Source organism: Saccostrea cucullata, unplaced genomic scaffold, assembly GCF_032062105.1.
Source record: "Saccostrea cucullata isolate Sc308-1 unplaced genomic scaffold, CSIRO_AGI_Scuc_v1 ctg3057, whole genome shotgun sequence".
In the NCBI taxonomy this organism is placed as follows: domain Eukaryota; kingdom Metazoa; phylum Mollusca; class Bivalvia; order Ostreida; family Ostreidae; genus Saccostrea; species Saccostrea cuccullata.
In genome coordinates this window covers 42,914-67,500 of record NW_026939809.1, presented here as the reverse complement: position 1 = coordinate 67,500, position 24,587 = coordinate 42,914, and the positions used below count along the sequence as shown (strand labels likewise).

Genomic DNA, 24,587 nt, shown 5'->3' with positions numbered 1-24,587 from the left:
ATTCTAATAAAAATGACCTTGCATAAAATGTAGCTCTCTGGGTATGATCTATTAGTTTCGGATATGAAAATATCAATCCTTACACAGCCTGACGCCATGACGTCAGGAAAAAATTTAAGGGCTCACCGATGTTAAGGACAAAGTATATCTTTTGCTGGAGGGGTTAATAGAGTTGTCGGAAGGTAGTTCTCGAATCATATTGTTTCCTATCCACTGTTGCCAATATAGTTCACTATAATTTCTTGGAAGTCCATCCACCGAGATCTCGCAAGTAAACGTAACATTACCCTCTCCTTCATCCGTGATGGTTTCATTGCTTGATTTTAGTGTGGGCGGATCTTTAAAAACAAGTATTTTAACAACATTTAAGAACAAAATAGTATTTAAACATACATGTAATGGCAGTAGCAGATTTGTGATGAAAAGAAATTGCTGCAAGATTTTAGTTTCCTGTTACATAATGAAAGATTTAAATAAACAGAATGTAAATAACAATTGTATTAACTAATAAAAAAAAGTTAACTTACACCCCACGACTAGGTTGACTGTTTTTGAGGCGGTATAATTTCCCTTATAAATAACAGAAACGTTACAGGTATAATCTCCTGAAGCTGATCTAGAAATGTTGTTGAAACTCAATAACAATGTTTTGGTATCATTTGACCAGTGTGTTACACCAGTTGCGTGTTCCCATGTGACATTGTATATGGGTGCACCGCTGAATGTGCATGGAATTGTCAAATTAGAACCCTCTCTGATTCTGTACACACTGTTTTGTAGCGTTATAACGGGTGGATCTGCAAGGTAAATATATAAAATGAGTTGCATTATTGTAATAGATTATTTTCATATATTGTAACGAGATTTGTTAGTGGTTCATATGACAACACTTGTCCAAGTATATTAATGCGGATAGACCTGGACTTCCTATTTATAAACTTGAAAAGCTCGGCTAGACGCGGACTTTATAAAACTCGAGATTTTAACCATTAAGGAAAGACAACTTGATGTGCTTTGATTTGAGGGGTCAATCACTGCTGAACGAAAATTAGGTACGTCGCTATGAGAATTAAGAAACGTTAACATTGTCGCCTATGGGGATACAATTAGTGGATTGTACCCAGATGATTAATATATTAAGCATAAATTTACACAAAAACCATAATCAATTTTAGCATTTTAATGTTAAACATTCCCTAAATTATGATTAACGTATAAAAGATACACAATGCAAAAAACAGCATATTTTGTTTCGATGTTTAGTATCCGTACCATATGTTATTGAGAGACGAAAACTTTAATTTTTGTTTTAAATGAATTTATTTCGTTGATCTAAGATAATATAACAAGGGCTAAATTTGCATAATATACCTAACTGAACTCGAGCAAAGAAATTTGCGTTTAAAACCGAATCGATTAAAAATTGGTAACAAAAAGCAAAGAAAACAAGCTAATTTCACAGAATTTGTGTCCCCCGCTTAGGGAAAAAGTAAACCATGCGCAGTTTGGGGGGGGGGGGGTCGGATCTCCCTGACTAAATTTGTGGAATTATTAAATGTATACATGTATACTGAAGCAAATAAAATATATCAATATGGATATAAAGATTTGATTGCTTATTCTTTATTATGTGTAAAGAAGATTCTTTTTTTAAGGAATATTTATCACACTGTATAATGATGATTTTATGAGTTTGAACAAGCTAGACCTCATGATTTTTTTTATTTCACATGCTAAATACTATCATTTAGTAAAAAAGTATTTCGGAGAAAAAAGAAAAATGGATCGTCCTGGAATCGAACCCGGGTCCTCTCAATTGTGAAGCGAGAGACATACCACTACACCACGGAACTCCTATAATTTATCAAAAATTATATGCAAACATGAAGTCACAAACATGTATATATACACGCTCAATATTGTCAAAATTTTACACAATGCATGATGTCTAATTTAACCTTTAATAAACAGTTTTAATAGATGTAATAAGAATATAAAGTCCGCCGAGAACCTGTTTTATACGTAATAACTCTCCTTCATGCCCCTGTGCTAAAAATAGCGACATGTAATACAATAAATACTAAAAAAACAAACAGGGCGGGACACTTTGAGAGTGGTGAGAGAGGTCATAGGGACTTTTGGTATAAAATTACATTGCAAAAGCTTAAAATCCTCTTGAAATATCGCCCGAAAACGATAGTGTTACACACAAACAGAATGTATACATTTATGACCTTGAACTTTGACCTTTTGAACTCAAAATCAATAGGGGTCTTTCTTAAGCCACAGGGAGTTATGTAGAATTTCACTGCAAAAGCTCAAAGGGTCTTAAGATATCGTGCGGAAACGAAAGTGTTAGAACAGAATTTGCGAATTTATGACCTTTGACCTTTTGACCTCAAAATCAATAGGGTTCTTCTTTAGTCCATAGGGATTTGCTATGCTAAATTTCATCGCAAAAGCTCAAAGGGTTTTCGAGATATCGTGTAAAAACGAAAGTTTACAGACAGACAGAATGACGGACGGACAGACCCAAATTAATACCCCCCCCCCCCCACTTTTCAAGCGGGGCACAATAAATGATACAAGTTGACAAATAAGTTTAGTCTTAATTGCTAAATGTTGCATAACTGCAGCAAGTTAGTTAGTACATGTAGTTGCTGGTAATATTTTCGCTTTTTGTATATATGCAAAACAGTAGCTAATTCAATAACTTTGACAACTTCAATATGATATTTGATTTATCCTGAATGAAATAAATATATCATGATATACTGAAAAAATATTGTGTAAATGTCATTTACCTTATGCCTTAAGGTAGAACTTATGAGGGAAAAGTCTTTGTCACAAGATTTTCAAAATGATAAATTAGCACTCGCTTATCAATCAGTAAAAAGCACATGGCATGTTTTTTATTATTAAATGCAGTGCAGCCAGCCTGTGAGACATGGAATGGTAATTACATACTGCGACTACATATTTTCAGTCATTTTAAGGGTACTTGTCATAAAGAAAATTTGAAAAATCTCAAAAGTACTTCATTAAACATCGTCGGTCGTCGACTTTTTTAACTGAACAATATTAACAGTATTTCTCAATAATAAATTCTTTTTTATTCCATTTACGTAAAAGATTAGTCCACATATAAGAAAAAAAGGCAAAAGAACTCTAATCAATTTCTATTAGTTGTATGTGGGGATTAATTTATATGCGTAAGCACATTGAAGGGTAGTTGTTTGGTCATAGTATATAAGAAGTTGGTCAGGCGTAAAGCGGTCATCGACGAGCAATAATCAACCAGATTTCGAACACGCTTTACCTGTAATGAATGAGTCAAATTCTAGTCACGAGGAGCGGGTTATACATGCTGCGCCCCAAATTGGCCAAAGTGGACGACCTGGCTTGACACAAAATAAACAAGAAATTGACATTAGAAAAGTATTAAACCTGTTGGAAAATAACAGATTAGAAGCGGCTAAAGAAATTTTGAATTCTACCATAACTCATTTGAATAAAAGGAACAAAATTGTTCGCATAACGGATAAAAATGGTTGGGACGTTGTACAAGAGTATGAAGATGATCCTATTACTGACGACACTGACGATGCTACTAAGCTTAGACAAGCTATTTTCAGAGCAAAGAAAAGAAGCAACAACAACAAGCCTTACGACAGAACAACACGTGCTTATTCTGGACAGGAAGTGCAGTCATTTCCGGGACAGTTTTTTCGTTCATATGGGCAGGATTCTGGACAGGGTTTCCCCAGAACAGAGTACGGAAGACAATCCCTCTATCAGCCCTTCACACATCCTCAACAAGGGTACAGAAAGGCAACTTCAACTGTCACAAGTAACAACGGAGCAGCAGCCAGCAACATCTATTTCTACTGTAACAAATTTGGACATTGGACCAACAAATGTCCAGAGAGAGGAAGTTGAACTTCCACTACAACCGCAACAACAACAACAGCCCGCAAATAATATATTGACTTGGTGAGCGCTTGTTCTTTGAATGACAATGTACTGTAAATCACGTTTTATTCGCGATAACTTTATTTTCGCGTAATTACGCGAGATAGTGTGCTCGCGAAAATTTAATTCTCGCGTATAATAGTATTCCTTAAGATTATATAGAGCAATGGAGTTTTATGAAGAGACTTACTTTTACAATCGACGACTGACTTTTACAATTCAAACAGAGACAAACTCCTATCACTAAAATGTAAAAGTAAGCCGTAAAATGTAAAAGTAAGTCTCTTCATAAAACTCCAATAACCACAATTCGTGAAAATTTTGTCTCGCTAATCAAGAGTTACTGACTATCTCGCGAAAATAAGGTGTCGCGAAAATAAAGTGATCTACAGTATGTGAATTTGAAAATTTTAGTTCAAATAGTGTTAAAGGCAATTTAAAGAAACATGCAAAATTTTGGAAATATCATATAGGTGCCTCAGATTTTTTTAAAAATGTCATAGAATATGGTTATTTTATTCCATTTTTAATGATGCCTCCAACAGCATGTCTCACTAATAACAAATCTGCATTACAGCATGGACAATTTGTTGAGTGCAGCTCTTAGTTTCAGGAATAATAGAGGAACAGATGACTAAACCTTATTTGGTAAACCCTTTATCTGTGTCGGTTAATTCTGCTGGGAAATGTAGATTGATATTAGACCTCAGGCATGTTAATCAATTTATTTAAAAGAAAAAAAATTAAAATCGAAGGTGTTGCTAATCCATTACAATTGGTGGTAAAAAATGGATTTATGTACAAATTTGATTTAAAGTCAGGGTACCACCATGTAGAAATACATGATTCGCATCAAAAATATCTTGGTTTCACATGGAAATTTGGAGATCAAAATAGGTTTTTCATTTTTAAATGTTTACCTTTTGGTTTGTCGAGTGCCCCGTATTTATTTACAAAGACTTTAGTGAAATTCTGGAGAAGCAAATTAAGGTTTTAATTCAATCGTTTATCTAGATGATGGATGGGGTATTGCTGATGATTATCACACTTGTGCAAAAATTTCTTGCGAAGCTAAAAAAGATTTAATTGATGCAGGTTTTGTTATCAATAAAGAAAAGAGTGATTTTCAACCCAAACAAGTCATTAAGTGGTTAGGATTTTTATGGGATACTAAATTGGGAACTCTATCAGTACCTGAAGATAAACTCTTGAAATTTCAGAATGATATTGAGTTCATTATTAAAAACAAAAGTAATGTTACAGCTTGACAGTCGGCTAATATTACAGGGAAAATCATTTCATTTTCTTGTAGCCTTGGTAACATATGTAACATCATGTCTAGATATTTACATATAGCCATTGCAGAATGTGTTTCATGGGATCAAACAATATTATTTAATGATAACATCAATCATGAAATTAACTTTTGGTTACAAAATTGTAGATCTTTAGCCAGAGTGTGTTATTTTGAAAGTGACAAACGTCCAGAGCAGATTTAATATACAGATGCTAGTGGTATTGCAGGAGCTGGTTATTCTGTTAAGACAAATAATTTGTTGGTTCATTATATGTGAACACCTGAACAGAAGTGTCTCAGTTCCACATGGAGAGAACTTAAAGCAGTACAAATTACTGTAGAGAGTCTCAAAGAAATGTTAAACGATAGGGTAGTTTAGCTATACACTGATAATCCAAATGTAGTCAAGATCGTTGACGAGGGCAGTATGAATCAAGAATTGCAAAGTTTATCAATATCTATTTATTCTACTCGTTTGCAGAATAAAATTAAGCTAGAGACTGAATGGATTCCAAGATCTGAGAATGAAATTGCAGATGCGTACAGTAAGATTTTTGATTTTGATGATTGGTCAGTGGGTGATCACATTTTCCAGTTTTTAGTTAAAAATGGGGGCCATTTCATTATGATTTATTTGCAGACTGTAAAAATAAGAAAGTAGAAAAAATTTATTCCAGATTTTGGAATCCTGGAACATCAGGTGTAGATGCTTTTGGGTTTGATTGGTCTATAGGTAATAATTGGATAGTACCTCCTGTTAATCTAATTATAAAAGTGATTAAACATTTGATTTTGTGCAAAGCAAGAGGTACTCTTATAGTTCCTAAATGGCAGTCTGCGCCTTTTTGGCCTTTATTAGTTAAGCCGTTTTCTGGAAATTTTCAAAATTTTGTTAAAGAATGGCTTGAATATCACAAGCCTCGAAACTTTTTCAGAAAGGATCTCATGCAGAGAGTGTGTTTGCTGAACCACAGTTTCAGAGTAATGTTATCGTGCTTTACATAGACTGTTCTGATTGTTGAATTTTGTGTTTATGCTATGTTATAACAGACAATGATCATAAATGTATGTTAGCCTTTATGAGGCTTTTGTAATGGAAAAAAAAAGCCCGGATGGGGCAATTGAAATGAAGCCCGGATGGGGCAATTGTGATTAATCCCGGATGGGGCAATTGTATTGAAGCCTTGATGGGGCAATTGTGAATAAGCCTTGATGGGGCTTTTGAAATTTAGCCTTGATGGGGCATTTGTGAATAAATTTTATATTATGTTGCATATAATTGTTAATAAGGCATTATTATTAAGATTACAGATGTGCTTATTAGATTTGATTAAGAATGGGCCGAAATGTTAATCAAGAGACATAAATGTATATATATTTAATATGGAGTAATTTTATTATTATTTTTTTTTATTTCAGCTCACATGTAGTTTCTCGCATTGAAAGAAATTAAAAAAGATTCAATATCCTAGACTCAAGGACACGGTACTCAAAATGAATGATATAGTAATGCACAGTAAAAGTGATAACACGTATAAAAAAATACAGAAGCTATTTTTTACAGTTTAAGTCCTGGTGCGCAAAATTTAAATTTCTTGCATTACCTGCTACTCCATCTTCTGTTGCAGTTTATTTGTCTTATCTTATACAAAAGCAGTCTTCACGGATCCTAAATTTGTCAATATTTTTCAGAAGTCTTTGTCAGAATATTTTTAATCTTTCATATGATGAAGAACATACCAAAAAGATTACAAATAGTAAATAAAGTATTTACATTTCTCCTTAAACTAACGAGAAATAGGTTATTGACACATGTTTCATTTCTTGACTTCTTTGCACTAACAGGATTTAATTAATAAATAACTTTTTGGGGTTACTTTCAGATTTACAATATTAATATTTATTAAAAATGGTATATTTCTATTTAAACAGATCATATTTGTAATCAAACACCAACCATGTTAATAAAAATAATCAATACATAATTAAAAGATAACTATGAAAAGGCATGCATTTCATGATAGATATCAAACAATTAATATACACAATATTCGAAACATCTTTGACTTAAAACACATTAATCAAGATATTAGTGATACTCTTGAGTTGGCAACGGAAGATTTAATTTTTAAGATTTTTGCATTCACTTAAAATACGTAGTTGCCTTTCATTCACAAGTTATCACAATGTAATTTCATTACATGAGAATGGATTTGTCCACTTTAGATCTATAGTAAATGAAAGTGCTTTGTTACAACGCAAAATGTAATAACAACGCGAAATGTAATAAACCTGGTTTACTACATTTTGCGTTATTACATTTTGCGTCGAAATCAACGCAGAATGTAATAACGCAAAATGTAACAACACATTTTGGATAATTATCACATTTCGCGTTATAAAATTTTGCGTCGATATCAACGCAAAATGTAATAACGCAAAATATAATAACACGATATTTGGATTATTACATTTTGTGTTGTTACATTTTGCGTCGAGATTAAGCAAAAGGCAGGAACGCAAAATGTAATAACACATTTTTTCGTCGGTCAGATTGAGTACAATTTTCAATAGTGTAGTGGCCGATGAAAAGGAAATAAAATAAAAGAAAAAATAGATTAATTTCTTACAATTGACAATTTTTTTAATATATTGATTAAAAAAGTTACATGTATTCTAAATCAGTTTAATAAATGCATTCATAATGTGTTGCAAATTAGAAATGTGTATCTGTTAGTAAGGTTGTTTGGGTTATTGACCTATGTGCCTTTGCTTATTTATAGACAATTGCAATGAATTTTAAAAAAATATTCATTTGTACTAGCAGGTGTAAATGTATAGCGGGAAGGGGTTTATTGACAATAATGATACCATACTGTTCCATGCAAATCTCCAGGATTGCAGACAATCAAAATCAGAATTCTATCTCTCTCTCTCTTTCTTTCCATCCTATAATGAAACGGATTGTTTCTGCATCTCCACAGTAATACAACAAGTAAAATTGATGCAAAGCATCAAATCGGCCGCAAACAAAATTTAGCATTGCAAAAAGTACTTTCACATGTTCTAAAAGCATCCATGCAAGGAAAATGCAACTTATTCAAAGCTGAAATAGTTATCTTTTTTTTTATTCCAGAGTGTCTTCAAAGCAAAATAAATTAAATATTAAATAGAAATTTTAGTGCATTTGTTCTACAAATGGATTCATCAAATAATAGTCATATATAAATGATAAGAATTCATCGTCATCAAAATGAAGATGCAGGCCTCAAGATAAACCACGTGCTGATACCCTGGCCTGGATCTTTGTCACGTGACAAAGCCTATGGTTTCTGCAGAAGAGGGCTGAGGCTATATGCTGCAAGGCATAGTGCAAAATGTAGAAAAATTATCTATTGTTTCGTTCGCAGCTTTAGCATATTCAGGACAATTTTTACTACTTTAACAAATTTTCCATTTTATTTACCATGCACTTTTATCACGTACTTTTTATCCGGAAAATCGTGACGATTTGCTTTCAAATCGTATACACTCCCAGGATGGGGAGTACTTATTATAAACTCTTTTTATATAACCATAAATTATCTATTGTCTGGTGAGAAATTACAATGAAATTGAAACATAATAACAACAATTAATACTTAAATTAAAGCAAGTTTTTCAAATATTTTACTCATGATGTAATACATGTAATCATTTAAGAATTATTTTATCAAAAAATAACGTCTCATTTCCCCATGTGCACATTCTAACACAATCACAAATAGATCGGCCGCTGCTGCGGCCGATAATAATTAACATACGAAGTAAACAACCCGCCCTATCCCTGCCCCTCCGATCCTCGCATGACACACACATACACTTCTATTCAATTGTTAACCAATGTATACGTACCGAAAATGCATATCAAAAGCTTTTAATGAACCTATGACCAATCTTTGTTAATTTAATATGTTTAATTGGTTAGAAATTTAATAAGACTATTAATTATTATTTTGATGTATTTATGTTCGGAAAAAGCCCAAAATATTTTTATAGCGCGTTTCCCATGTTGGTTACATGTATATATTTGAATCAATTTTATGATCTTTTTTGTTTAACGCAATCAAAAATATTCATTATACTTTGTTTTATTACATATTGATTGATTACATTTTGCGTTATCTTCAATGCAAAAATTGATTAACGCAAAATGTAACAACAACAAGTACGTTATTACATTTTGCGTTGATCTCGACGCAAAATGTAATAACGCAAAATATAATAATCAAAAAATTGTGTGATTACATTTTGCGTTGATCTCGCCGCAAAATGTAATAATCCAGGTTTATTACATTTTGCGTTGTTATTACATTTCGCGTTGTAACAGTGCTTACATGTTTCTCTAATTTGAGAAATTTATTAAGTCATTTAGCTATATAATAAAAAAATATATAAATTGATTATACAGTTAGAGTGATCTGTCCTTAGATGTAAGATTAAAGAAATTGTTATTTCCAGTTAATTACATGATTTAAAATAGATTAAAATATTTTAAGCATTGTATAAGACCAAGAATAAGAAGTCTATGGCATGTCAAACGTTGCAATATTTGATAATCTTGTGATGTATATTCAAAATCTTGTGATGTATGTTCGAAATCTTGTGATGTATATTCAAAATCTTGTGATGTATATTCAAAATCTTGTGATGTATGTTCGAAATCTTGTGATGTATATTCAAAATCTTGTGATGTATGTTCAAAATCTTGTGATGTATATTCGATATCTTGTGATGTATATTCTAAAACTTGTGATGTATATTCTATAATCTTGTGATGTATGTTCGAAATCTTGTGATGTATATTCTATAATCTTGTGATGTATATTCAATATCTTGTGATGTATATTCGAAATCTTGTGATGTATATTCTATATCTTGTGATGTATGTTCAAAATCTTGTGATGTATATTCAATATCTTGTGATGTATATTCGAAATCTTGTGATGTATATTCTATAATCTTGTGATGTATGTTCGAAATCTTGTGATGTATATTCGAAATCTTGTGATGTATGTTCGATAATCTTGTGATGTATATTCGAAATCTTGTGATGTATATTCAATATCTTGTGATGTATATTCGAAATCTTGTGATGTATATTCTATAATCTTGTGATGTATGTTCGAAATCTTGTGATGTATATTCGAAATCTTGTGATGTATGTTCGATAATCTTGTGATGTATATTCGAAATCTTGTGATGTATATTCAATATCTTGTGATGTATATTCGAAATCTTGTGATGTATATTCTATAATCTTGTGATGTATGTTCGAAATCTTGTGATGTATATTCGAAATCTTGTGATGTATGTTCGATAATCTTGTGATGTATATTCGAAATCTTGTGATGTGTGTTCTACAATTCAGTGATGCGTGCAATAAAATTGCATGACGCAACAGAAAAGTAAGGACAATTTTCATTGGTTAGAAATAACGAAAGTAGCCGGAGCGGTCGTAATGCACACATTGACACAACTTCGCAAGCATGAAATTGGCGAATTCAACCTAAAGTCAAAATTATAGGTAATAGAAAAATTGTTTTGGTATCAAGAAGCACTAAGTCAGTCATAACGTGAAAAGTGGGAATCAAGAACATTAATTTGATTTGTTTGAAGGTACATCAAAAACAATTTAGTGGCTTATTCAGTTATTGCTGGACTAAAGGATGTTTTATCCTATTTTTACGTCCTCATATTGTAGTGATGTTGATTAATCGGTATGATTTATTCTATATTGGTGCTAGTTAGAATAATCTAACTGTGTCTCGGGACAAACTCTCACCACGCAGGGTTCGAAATTGCATGGCCCATTGCAGCTGCATTGACCGTAGCACTAGTCCAGGGACGACTTTGCAATAAATAAATAAATAACACGACAAATTTTTAGGAGAAGGTGAATGTCAGGAAAAGATTAATTGCTATGCATCATTAAATATTGTCATTCACAAATTTGTCCAATTATTTTTATAGTAAATGTATTGAGCCGGGCTCATTTACAGGATAATGAACAAGGACTGTGGTGACAGTTTAAAATCACGTTCAGACGTTTAGAGAATATGTAATACACACAAAAATATCTCAATGGCATGTTACAATATTAAATAGTTTTAAAAATAAAATAAAATATAGCTAGAAATTAACAGCGAAAAATATTTATCACGTATCGTTTTGGGGTAATCCGGTTTTATATACAAACAGAAGTAAATAAACACCGATGCAGCAAGATTAAGGTCAAACGTCTCTGCACTGATGTGTCCTCAGCGGTGAGATTTGCATCAAGTCATTAATGATGTTCCCTGCATTTGTGTTAGCCTGATAGTACAACCTTTATTTATAGAATCAATCTAATTCAAATTAGATGTTAGATCCGCTTGCATACTCGCTACACTAACATCTAACAACATCCCGTTGAGGGTCACGTCAGAGGTCAAATTCTATCAATTAATCAAATCGCAGCTGGCAAAATCATCATATATTGTTGAAGCAAATAAATCTTGAGGCGTTCCGAATTTAACCTCTTACGTGACCCTCAATGGGATGACTTGTTAGATGTTAGTGTGTTGAGTATGCGAGCCGATCTAACATCTAATTTTAATTATATTGTTTATAGAATATGATGCAGACAGGGATACCTGGTGAAAACCTTTCGCACCTGTTGAATTACTTTGTAAAATATTAGTCAAAGGAGCCAGGAAAAAATATTAAACAATTTAATATTATGATAAAAATATTCAATTTACTATTTCTTAAGGTGATTTTGTTTTCTCAACAGCGGCTGGTCACGTACCATACTTTTACTCGTAAACTCAATTTGGCGGTGAAGAAGCAGCATTTTCTGTTGCTCACCGTCGCTATAGCTGAGCATTGCTCTACGAGCAATGTGCCTGGCTAAAAATCATAATATTTGTAATGATATATCATATTCTAGACTTGACATACAATAAACAATGATAAGAATTATTGTCACATATCTGCAGTGATTTTCTTTGATCTTTCTGTGGTGATAATTTATCCCATATCACATGTGTGATAATACTTTCCAAACATGTTTCAAAGTTTTTACACTCTTTATCATACAGTTTTAAAGGACAGTTTTATGAGCTCATAAGTATATTAAATGGTTAATTTATCAAAACCTGCATTTAAAAATTCAGAAGTCTTAAGTTAAACCAAATTGTCCAGGGTATTCTTAGTAAGGTATGTCAAAGGTCATGGTTAAGTGACTTTGTAAGGCTGGTATTTTTTCTTTAGTTTTATGGCAATCAGTGCACATGGTAAATATCATAAAATTACCCCTTAAAGGTCTTATGCAAGGAGATAGCTAATTAAAATGAACAAATGTAGTTCTATGTATGATGTATATAGAGACAATAATATTTCTTTTCTTTTTTCATTTTCAGGAACTTTACGTAGGTCTACAGTTTTAATGTTGGACTCATGCACTAGGAATATCATATCAGCAGAATTGTGCCACTGAATCAAAGGGAACTCTTTTTTTTTTAGGTACGCATGATCGATGTAACTTCCTTGATGGTGTGTTGGCTGTTTGCCCATGTGTATTTCGGGGTATAGGTATGTTTAGTCTCAATTTTCTTTCTTAAAAGCTGCATAAGGGGTATATTTTTTCTGATCTCAAATTTTGTCTAAGCATTAATCTTTTTTCTCATTCATGAATTATCTGCTGAGAGTCTAGTTAATTAATTTATTTAATTAAAGCTATATAGTAACATATAGTGAAATTATTTCCTTGTGTGAGACCTAAAGAAAATCAGGTTACTCATTTTTATGACAATTTCTTTGATTTCAGGAGTAGCCTCCCCTTTTAAAGATCCAAAATGGTGATTTTACAGTGCGGCATGCAGTCTAGCTGTCATCAACGAAGAGTTTTGACACCTGTAATACCCATATTTCTACCATTCACCTCTGTAACCTTTGTTGAGTTCATCAGACTGGTAAGAAAAACAATATTGTTAATTGAAATAATTTTATCAAGATAAATAAAATAATTAATGAAAAAAAAATTACATGAACAGACTCCCTCATATAAGAAAATGTCACATTTTACACATTGCAATTATACATCATTTACATATCCACATTTTCCCCATTTACACATGCAGTTGAATAGATTTAGTGCTTAATAATACATAGCAACAATTATTACATGAATCCTAAGACAATTCACAAAATACATGAATGCATTAAACTGTGAAATACAGATTTCGTACATTTAATTAAAATGCACAACATCAGTACCCCCCCCCCTTCACAATCTAAAAACTTTCTTTTTAATTCAAAGTCACTAGGCAACACTAAAGATTTCCACTTATTGCTTTTCAGTCCAAGACAGGAAGTTGAGGAATAAAGTTGACAGGACATCCTGAACTGTCCTCGCTACCAGCTTATGAGGGAACCAGCTGCAGTGGACAAAGTACGTTACATCATAGGATAATAGGTAAGTCTCCGGAGTAGTGTTTGTAGCAATTCTCGTACTTGGTCCTGCATCGAAGATTCAGGACTATTGATATTTATCTCTGCATGGCTTGGTTCTTCCCAGAAACATGTTACTGGTGGTGGTCCCTATATTCTTCTGGCTTTTGTGGTGAGGAATGTTTCATTTCTAGCTCTTTTCTGATCACATTTTGTCTATCTAGCTGTTTGTCTGTCTGTCTGTCTGTCCATCTGTCTGTCTGTAAACTTTTCATATTTTCGACTTCTTCTCTAGAACCCATGGACCAATTTCAACCAAACTTGCCACAAAGCATCCTTGGGTGAAGGGGATTCAAGTTTGTTCAAATAAAGGGCCACACCCTCATTCAAGGGGAGATAATTGGGAATTAATGAAAATTTGATGGTATGTTTTAAAAATCTTGTTTTCAAGAACCACTGTGCCAGGAAAAATGAAACTTATGGAGAAACATCCTCAGGTAGTGTAGATTTAAATTTGTTCAAATCATGACCCCCGGGGGTAGGGCGGAGCCACAATGGCTGACCAAAGTTTAACATAAAAATATATAGGAAAATTCTTTAAAAATCTTCTTCTCAAGAATGACAAAGCCATAATTGATCCTATTTATATGGAAGCATCCTCAGGTAGTGTCAATTCAAGTTTGTTCAAATCATAACCCCCGGGGTAGGGCGGGGCCACAATGGAAGATCAAAGTTTTACATAGAAATATAAAGGAAAAATCTTTAAAAATCTTCTTCTCAAGAACAGCAAAACCCTGATTGATCATATTTATATGGAAGCATCCTTAGGTAGTGTAGATTCAAGTTTGTTCAAATCATGTTCCCCGGGGGTAGGACGGGGCCACAAAGGATGATCAAATTTTATATAGAAATATATAGGAAAATTCTTTAAAAATAACCTTCTCAAGAAAAGCAAAGCCATGATTGGTCAAGGAACTACTTTTGGATTTAAACTTTTCAATAAAAAACCAATTTTTACTTTTTCCTAGCCACAGTACTCAGGTGAGCGATGTGGCCCATGGGCCTCTTGTTTTTTTTTTTTTAAAATGATCAATCATTAAATATAAATAAATCAGTTGTTAAAAAATTTGCTTCATATTTGAAGTGCTTTAAACCGACCCTTTGATGAAAGTGACCAGTGTTTTTTGCACCTTGGAAGGTTTATTGGTAAAATATAAGAAGGAAGTTATGATTTTGGTGTCACTATTGTTGTTATTTAAGTTTGATTTGATTTTTATATTACGAGTATTATGAAACTGATTTTGTTACTGAACGATGGTTAATTTTAATTGTGAACAAATGTACAAAGATGAGGAGTATAATATAGTTGGCTATGTATATTGCCCAATTTTTGAACATATTATGTAATAAATATTAATAACAACCTTTGAATAATTGGAAAGACAATATTATAAATATGATAGCATTTTTGTACATGAGCATACATTTTTGAAAGGAAAAATAAATTATTCAATTGCATTAAAAAAATATTTTGTTTCATATTCTTGCGAATTATCAGATCATTCTTCTATTATTTAAATACTCTGTCATTATGAAACCTTGTTAATAATTAAGTAAATATTAATTGTACATTTGCACCAATTTTTACATGGCATTTTCACACTAAGAATGCCACGTGCAAAATTATATACACGAACAATTCTGAACAAATATATGCAAGTGAGTTGTAAATTTGATATGTAATGCATACATTACAAAAACCCATGACAGTGTTCACTAAAATGAAATGTATGGACTCTTATATAAATACTTCGGTATATGTGATATGGATATTATGGATGATATTTTTGAGAATGACACAAGTAATGAAATTTTTCAGCATTGAATTGGATTCTTGAACCAGAGCCATGTGAACCTGGTCCACCTGTACCTCTCATTGAAGACTTGTTAACATCACCAGAGTATGTTCATTCTGATACCCCTATGGTATGGTTACAGCATGCATTATCCCTGAATCCATTAAAAGAGCTGCATTGGCAACGAAACAACCCAATGTGGTCGATTGTAAGGAAATATAGCATATCAGCTTCCAACTTTGGTGCAGTTCTCAGTTCTAAGCAAAGGCGGTAAGACGTGTGATTAAATTTTTGCGAAAAAGACTTTTAAAATTACAGTCAAACTTTGTTATCTCAAACCCATTATCTCATATTTCATGGATATGTCACAGTAATTTTGAAGTCCAAACCATTTATAAAAGACTGGGACATTTTATTCTTGATAACTCTTTATGTGTTATTCTTGAATCCACGGATATTTCCAACATTTTTCTTGGTCTCATTGAGTTTGAGATAATGAGGTTCGACTGTAATGACTAGATATTTGTACATAAAGATGCAGGAAATATAAGATTAATAACCAAAAATCATATTTTCTTCTCCAGATTGACATTGTCACTGAAGAAACAGCTGATGTCGGCTTACAAGCTGGAGTCCATCAAGGCTGTTGCATGGGGTATCACTCATGAAGATGATGCTTTGAGAAAGTATGAAAAGGACTTTGATGCAGCTGTAGAGCAGTCAGGTATACAGCACAAAATAACATTCATTCAACCTCTGACATGTTAACATTCAATGTGTCAAAACAAATAACAGGACTTATCCTGGTAAAAAAACAGAAATCAATTACTGAAGTCTAATTGTAAAAAAAAAACTAGAAATATGTCCATAGGACATGAATGCCCCGCCGAGGATATATTAGTAAAGCAACATGAAATTTGTACATGTATAAAATTTGATCAGTTTGGTTCAGGCAGGGCTTATAGTTAGTTGGGAATAAAAATGTAGGTCCAGCATCCAAAGCAAGTCTGATAGTGTCCATCCCTAGATGCATCATCCATGCAAGTTTGGTTCAGGTAGGGTTTATAGTTACTTGGGAATGAAAATATAGGTCAGATCCAGCATCCGAAGCAAGTCTGGTAGTGTCCATCCCTAGCTGCATCATCCATGCAAGTTTGGTTTAGGTAGGGCTTATAGTTACTTGGGAATGAAAATGTGAGTCAGATCCAGCATCCGAAGCAAGTCTGGTAGTGTCCATCCCTAGATGCATCATCCATGCAAGTTTGGTCTAAGTAGGGCTGATAGTTCCTTAGGAATAAATCTGCTCCAAAAACTTCAACCTGGTCACTCATCTGGAAAATGTAGGTCAGATCCAGCATCCGAAGCAAGTCTGGTAGTGTCCATCCTTAGATGCATCATCCAAGCAAGTTTGGTCTAAGTAGGGCTTATAGTTCCTTAGGAATAAATCTGCTCCAAAAACTTCAACCTGGTCACTCATCTGGAAAATGTAGGTCAGATCCAGCATCCGAAGCAAGTCTGGTAGTGTCCATCCTTAGATGCATCATCCAAGCAAGTTTGGTCTAAGTAGGGCTTATAGTTCCTTAGGAATAAATCTGCTCCAAAAACTTCAACCTGGTCACTCATCTGGAAAATGTAGGTCAGATCCAGCATCCGAAGCAAGTCTGGTAGTGTCCATCCTTAGATGCATCATCCAAGCAAGTTTGGTCTAAGTAGGGCTTATAGTTCCTTAAGAATGGACCTGCTCCAAAAACTTTAATTTGGTCACTCATCTGGAAAATTTAGGTCAGATCCAGCATCCGAAGCAAGTCCGATAGTGTTCATCTCTAGATGCATCATCTATGCAAGTTTGTATCAACATGTAAAGTTTGATAACACCATCTTGAATGGTATGTTTAAAACAGAGCTAAACACTATTTAAGAAAAGTCACGTCAAGGTCAAAGGAAAGGTCAAGGTCAAAAAATGTTGATGCAGTTGCATAGCTCTCATCAATATCTATCAGCATATGAAGTTTGATGAAAATATCTTGGATAGTTTCTTTGAAACTTAGCTTTGAACAGAGCTAAACACAAAGTGGGACGGAAGGACAGAAGGACAGAAGACGGACATGACAAACACTATATGCCCCGGCCATATTCATGGCGGGGCATAAATATTCAGTTACCAACATATTCCAGAAAATTTGCTTTTTGAAGTAGAAGGATTATAAAAGCTCTACTTAGACTTTGTTTGCATTACAAAATCAATTGTATTATGGTTTGTTTGCATTCAGTAGTATTATAATTTTTTCTGGAAAGGATATGGTTGCATGAATCCGGAGTGTTGGGAGCTTCACCTGATGGCTTAGTTGTTCGACCACCAACATGCAGTGTATTTTATCAAACTCCAGAAGTCAAAGACGCCATTCCTGATATTGTAGAGGTGAAGTGTCCATATACAGCATCGTCTTCAACAGAGCAGATGGGGCACAAAATTTGAAGGATTTTTCATAGGTAAATAACATTAAAAATCTGTATTGTCCAGTACTTTGAAATTAAAAATCTTGGTGAGTAAATGATTTCAAAACATGTATTAATTTACAAGTGCAGCTGTTCAATATGGTATGAAGATATTGAAAAAGGAGGGGATATGTACTGGCATGACACAACTTAAGTGTTTTTTGATTTTTTTTTAGATCTTAAACAAGATACCCTGTGCCTGAAAACCAGTCACCCGTACTATCATCAAATTCAAGGCCAGCTACACATATGTAACAAAACATTCTGCGACTTAATTGTGTGGACAAGAGTAGACTGCATTGTGATTAGAATAGTAAAAGACATTGAATGGACAGCAAATGTTCCAAAGCTGATAGATTTCTACATTAACATTTTCATTCCAGCACTGATGGAAAACTGAGTTCTGGTTTGAACTTCTTGACACTTAGTTTTGTACCTCTAGAATTTTCTAACAATGGAAAATGGGTAATCATGTTAAATGTTCCCAAGTCTCATAAATGTATGATATGATATGTCACAATCCAATGAATCCATCATAAAACTTCTGGCTTATAAGACTATTTTAAATAGCAATGATGCTTAATAAAATCTATGTACTACATAAAAAAAGAATATCAAAATTTAGAATCATTTTATTAATGATGAATTGAAGATGTTATTCTCAAAGTGAAAATGTAACATTTTTGTCTTTCTTAATAGATAAATTGTTGAAAACATGAATTTGTTGAGTTGTGCTTTAAAGGTAAATATACTTTAAACTAGAGATTTAAAATTATAAGTAAACCCTCTTCCAAATTATATTGTCAAATGAAGAATCGAATTGCCAAACATTCTTGTAATAAATCCATGCTAAACAAAAGGGATTTTCATTTTCTGAAGTACATGTATTACAACATACTACAAAGTTAACAAATATAACCATTGACATTGATAACAAATCAAAATTTGCTTATCCCTTGCACTTTGGTATGAATATCTTCACTGTTTAGTGTATACTGTCACACGCCAATGCAAATTTATAATAAGTACATGTATCTTTAAGTAATTTCTTTCAAAAGTGGAGCTTGCAAGTTTACAAGACAAGAACAGAGTTGAAATATTTTTGTTGAGATTGGTCTGTAAGTAGATGGTATGTGACGGAGAATCTCGTAATTCTTTATCCTCTCGTTGGCTCTTTCCACATGAATAAGTGCTTTAGCAATCTTGTAACAGTGCTGCTTCTTGTATGGTAAACTGGCCTCGTGTCGATAAAAGAGCTTTTATAATTAAGCAGACACCCTGGGGCAACTGGTCATGAATGGTGAAACCTTTGACCACCAAAATAAGGTCTCCAGCTTTGAACTTTCGTAAAACTTGGCTGTGACGTACAATAGCTACATCAGAAGTAGAACCTGGGTACAGCATGGAGCAAAATGTAAGTGCACCATTTGGAGGCACGCAAGTTACTGCTTTAAAAGTATGGCAACTTTTGTACATACTGTAGGCCATGGCCTGATTATCCATATGTGTTGGGATGTCCTGGGTTGTTTCATTTGCATCCATGGATGCTCTAGCAGAGGAAAAATCCTCAAAAGATTTTGGCAGAGACCCTGAAAAAAAGTTGGAAAAAAATTAATTTGATTATTTGTAATTGTGTAAAAAAATTGTGTTACAGTCAATCTTTCAAGAATACAATAAATTTAACTGCATTAAATTTTTGCAAGTCATTATGATAAATTTTAAAACAAACCTTTGCATTTAAGCCGACTTGGAAAACATTCTACGCTACATTCTACACTACGCCATCAGACAGCATCTTGTATAGGGAAAAGACCACTAATTATTTTCCCATAGAACTCCATACAAACCTTAGGCCCTCTCAGTACTTTACTATGACAATTTCAGAAAAATCTTTAGCATCATTTCAAACTTTGTTCTAAGCCCTAACAAAAAATACTGAAAAAAATATATGGTCCCATGGCGTTTATAGGTCAAAATTGCAGTTATTTTCAACTTATAGAGATTCGCAGTAAATAACACGCGGCATAAAAAATTAACCCCCACTCCTAAAATCTTCCCTGGCATTTCTATAGTTCACCTTACTGCTACCAGCACAATTCAAAGGAGTGAATGACGTCTGGGCCGGTGATGATATTTGGATATATTGGTGACTGTAATAAATAAAATATTTGTACAATGAATTGTTTTTTTGCTTTGATGTTAATAAAGTGATATTAAGTCAAAATTGAGTCAATAATTTCATAAGGGTGGATTCTACCCAGATTGGCAGAATTAGGTAAAAAGCTCCAAAATTGGATAAATCATAGTTAATTAAGCAAAATTCAAAGATTTTAAAAAGACTGATATAGAATTTTTTTATGCTTATGCAAAGTATATTTTTTAAGACTCTGATATACTAATTGATTCTTATCTAATCCCTCCTATTGCTTAAGTATGTACAAAAAAGTTTCCCCACCCCCCAGTGAAAAACACTTAAAGAAATAGCAGGTGCCCCCTTTTATTTTTGTTTACAATTAATTTAGACAAGTTTAAATCAATCCTTTTGATAACAAATCAAAGTTCAATGTCTGTAGTCTTATACATTACAATCAGAAGCTACTTTTTGAATTTTATTCTAAGAAAAGGAGAATCTAAATATTTTTTTTTAAAAATTAAAGAAAAGCAAAAACTGAACCCAAAATGTACTTTACAATAAGAGGCTGGAAAGTTAATAAAATTTTTACCTGCAATGTACAGAAAACTGTCCGACAAAATACATCGGGTGGGTAGGGAGTCTCCATTTTCTTCTTATATATAGAGAAAATGCCCCTGCTGATCAGAGACCTAAACTCCCAAATAATAACAAAATATGTTAGCATAACAGTCAATCTAAGATGTTCATCCCTCAATGGCAACAAGTTTTTATTACAGTAACTGAAATTGTTAGGAAATAGGAAATCACAATTGGAATTCCTTTAAATGTACCTTCTCTTCATTGTATTTAATATCGTGGATTGATATTGGCTTCCTTTTACTAGACTCTATTTTTAGGGCAAGCAATTCCTTTTCCAGTTGTATTTCTGTTGAGAGGCGCTGCATTTCTTGAGTACAGTTAAATGTGCAGGATGCTGAGTAGTTGTGCTCTGATATCAACTGAAAATATATTGTAAATCATGTACAGTTAAAAGAACTTTATATATTATTAAAAATTATTGAAAATGTTTCAGTGTTGGTCATTTGTCATCATTGGTGTTTTAAATGAGCTTTACTTTTTCTTGATATTGACATTTTGGTGCTTGTTGAATCTGCAACTGGTCCATCTGTGAAGATGACAGGGACTCCTCACTTTTGAGTTTTTTCCTCCTTTGTAAAATAATTAAACTTGAATTATTTTTTTATTCAGTAAACTGTTGTAAGCTACTCTGTTTATACATGTACCCTTTTAAAGATTTTTAGTAAAATATTCTCAATTAAACTCCACCCACCCACCATCCAAAAACAAGATGTCGGTCATATTTTGAAAAATAATTTCACCTTTTTGTACATTCAGGATCAGAGAAATCCATGGCCTTTCCTTCATTCCATGCAAAATATGCAGGGTCCCCCTCCTTCTTACCATCCTTAAAGTGGCAGGAGCAGATGCGATCATTCTGATCTCCTGGTTGGCGATCAGCTCATCTAAAAATATACATTATACAAAGACTGAGTGAAGGAGAATTAAAAAGCAAAACATGTTCATTTAGCATGTTATTATCAAATAGCCTAAATGACTTATTTTTTCATTATTTTTTTTTTTAAATGTTACATTTACTTGCAAGTACAAGATAACCATGTGCATAACATTAACTAATCCGAGATTCCTCTGATTCTAACCCCCGCTTTTATATTGTGACTTGTGCGCACAAGTCACAATATAAAAGCGGGGGTTAGAGTCAGAGGAATCTCGGATTAAACATTAACAAACGGTAACAGTATTTGGTAGTAATAATACGAAATAAAATGTCATAAAAACAGCTGTTAAACAAAAATTAATCTTGCTACAAATTGCACAGTTTTTGTAGTATGTACTCTTCATTATTCTTCTGCTATATTGATTACTACGAGATTTAACTTTTTAGCATGCATGTATAAATACTGTATCTGACAATGCAGCATCGTGACATATCGTTACAAGTACCTACAAATTTTGTCAATACATCTACGTTTACTGAGTTTTTTCCCTAGCAGGCCGAAATATCTCCATCATGTCACCAGGAACAACACTCGTGCATCTCGTAATTAGTGCTGCAATAAACAAACTGATGTGTTTTTTCTCACCTGCATGGTTTTCCCGACGCTTCAGCTACTTTCGTTATTTCTAACCAATGAAAATTGTCCTTACTTTTCTGTTGCGTCATGCAATTTTATTGCACGCATCACTGAATTGTAGAACACACATCACAAGATTTCGAATATACATCACAAGATTATCGAACATGCATCACAAGATTTCGAATATGCATCACAAGATTATCAAACATACATCACAAGATTTCGAATATACATCACAAGATTTCGAACATACATCACAAGATTATAGAATATACATCACAAGATTTCGAATATACATCACAAGATATTGAATATACATCACAAGATTTTGAACATACATCACAAGATATTGAATATACATCACAAGATTATAGAATATACATCACAAGATTTCGAATATACATCACAAGATTTCGAACATACATCACAAGATTATAGAATATACATCACAAGATTTCGAATATACATCACAAGATATCGAACATACATCACAAGATTTCGAATATACATCACAAGATATCGAACATACATCACAAGATTTCGAATATACATCACAAGATTATCAAACATACATCACAAGATTTCGAATATACATCACAAGATTTCGAACATACATCACAAGATTATAGAATATACATCACAAGTTTAAGAATATACATCACAAGATATTGAATACACATCACAAGATTTTGAACATACATCACAAGATTTTGAATATACATCACAAGATTTCGAACATACATCACAAGATTTCGAACATACATCACAAGATTTTGAATATACATCACAAGATTTTGAATATACATCATAAGATTTCGAACATACATCACAAGATTTTGAATATACATCACAAGATTTTGAATATACATCACAAGATTTCGAACATACATCACAAGATTTTGAATATACATCACAAGATTATAGAATATTGCAACGTTTGACATGCCATAGAAGTCTTATTAATTATTTTCATTAATTTTCCCAATCTAAGTAAACAACATTGATTTCTGCTTACAAATAGCCTATTGTCTTTAAACATTTTTCCTACGCAAATAAGGCACGTACCCTATGTTCTAAATGAATGAAAAAGTTTCAATATGCACATCTCTTTATTATATATTTTTCTCTGAGTCCAAAAAACAGTCTCAGTCAGTGTTTAGAGCTTCCTTAAGGAGGCTCATTACACCACTTTTTGATGACGTACTACACAAAAAAATAAACCTCCATTGTGACGACCGGTTTTCTCTGGGGACAAATCGTACAGGTACCTCTATAATATGACCCTGACCTTTAAAACGCTTTAAAAATAGATGAAACATGCGGTGTTATAAAAAGTGAAAACAAAGTAACGGATTCATAATGCATAAACCAAGAAGAATTGCTATTGAGTAGAAACAAAAGAAAACAACAGTCAAATCTTCGCCAAACAAGTAATGTCAATTTCATAGCGATGAATGCAGTGAGCTCTATCAATCAATGACATGTTTGTATGGAGGAAATTCGAGTTAAAATCTACACCCTTGTTGAAATTAAAAAATTATTTACTTGCATTATTTACTGTGTTGGTGTTAATTTATATATTTGCTTTATTGATTTAAATGTATACACTTGCAATTTAAAGTTTTGTTCTGAATTTTAGATGTAATGTCAAACGTTCCTTGGTGTTTTGAGTCTTGGATAATTAGGAAAGATAACTCTTGAAAGTGGACATTTTATTCCAAATATTTTTTAAATCGGATTTTTCATTTCGTTTAAACATTCTTCATTCAATTTGACATATGTAATTATTCATTGAAATACATTCTCTGTCTCTTCAGAACTCATTTTCTTAATGTTTTATGCATAGATTAAAAAGATAATGACATTGATTGTTTTTAAGCAGAAAATTATTTTTTCTAATAAAATTATTATTAGGTATTATGAGGTATTTTCACTGTGTGTACTTGTCTTAAGAAGATGCCAATCATTTGACACTGAAAGTTCAAAAATTCTGTAAATAATAAACTTGAAATGAAACATTTCACTAAAATTAGACAAAAACTAAAAACTTCTATAAAAAATATTTATGATATCAATACCCCCATCTGGATATTTGACATCTACATTATAAGTGGTGCTGTATTGAAATCTAAAATAAACTGTGGATGTAATGAGCCACCTTAAAGCAACACTTGTGCGAAGAGAAAATTCGGACTACTGCACAT

General features: G+C 32.8%; 2 protein-coding genes and 1 long non-coding RNA gene across 8 annotated transcripts in view; 1 reads left to right on the top strand and 2 right to left on the bottom strand.

The window, feature by feature from the left end:
- The window catches only part of LOC134254031 (uncharacterized), a 34,223-nt gene that overhangs the window by 8,133 nt on the left and 1,503 nt on the right, over window positions 1–24,587 (bottom strand). Inside the window, exons 3-4 of the mRNA XM_062736602.1 lie at window positions 528–797; window positions 127–338 (exon numbers count right to left, since the gene is read on the bottom strand). Of these exons, the coding sequence (XP_062592586.1) occupies window positions 127–338; window positions 528–797 (482 nt within the window). The remainder of the gene's footprint in view (window positions 1–126; window positions 339–527; window positions 798–24,587) is intronic.
- On the top strand, window positions 10,528–18,665 carry LOC134254033 (uncharacterized). Of its 2 annotated transcripts, none has more exons than XR_009989234.1 (8): window positions 10,528–10,835; window positions 12,712–12,814; window positions 13,119–13,263; window positions 13,652–13,766; window positions 15,621–15,867; window positions 16,182–16,321; window positions 17,893–18,087; window positions 18,270–18,665. It is a non-coding gene; the product is annotated as an uncharacterized LOC134254033 (long non-coding RNA). The 2 variants fall into 2 exon arrangements; XR_009989233.1 differs by lacking the exon at window positions 12,712–12,814 and adding an exon at window positions 12,815–12,883 and having other exon boundaries at window positions 10,531–10,835.
- LOC134254032 (uncharacterized) lies at window positions 20,167–22,560 on the bottom strand. 5 transcript variants are annotated; one of them, XR_009989229.1, is made up of 6 exons: window positions 22,250–22,559; window positions 21,607–21,750; window positions 21,342–21,435; window positions 21,058–21,225; window positions 20,817–20,916; window positions 20,167–20,243 (listed from the first exon to the last, which is right to left on the bottom strand). XR_009989229.1 is itself a non-coding variant. In XM_062736603.1 (4 exons), the coding sequence occupies exons 2-4, from the start codon at window positions 21,636–21,638 to the stop codon at window positions 21,031–21,033; spliced, it is 321 nt and encodes a 106-aa protein (XP_062592587.1). In that variant the 5' UTR covers window positions 21,639–21,750; window positions 22,250–22,560; the 3' UTR covers window positions 20,961–21,030. The 5 variants fall into 5 exon arrangements, 1 of the variants encoding a protein (XP_062592587.1); XR_009989232.1 differs by lacking the exons at window positions 20,167–20,243; window positions 20,817–20,916 and having other exon boundaries at window positions 20,961–21,225; window positions 22,254–22,557; XR_009989231.1 differs by lacking the exons at window positions 20,167–20,243; window positions 20,817–20,916 and having other exon boundaries at window positions 20,961–21,225; window positions 22,275–22,557.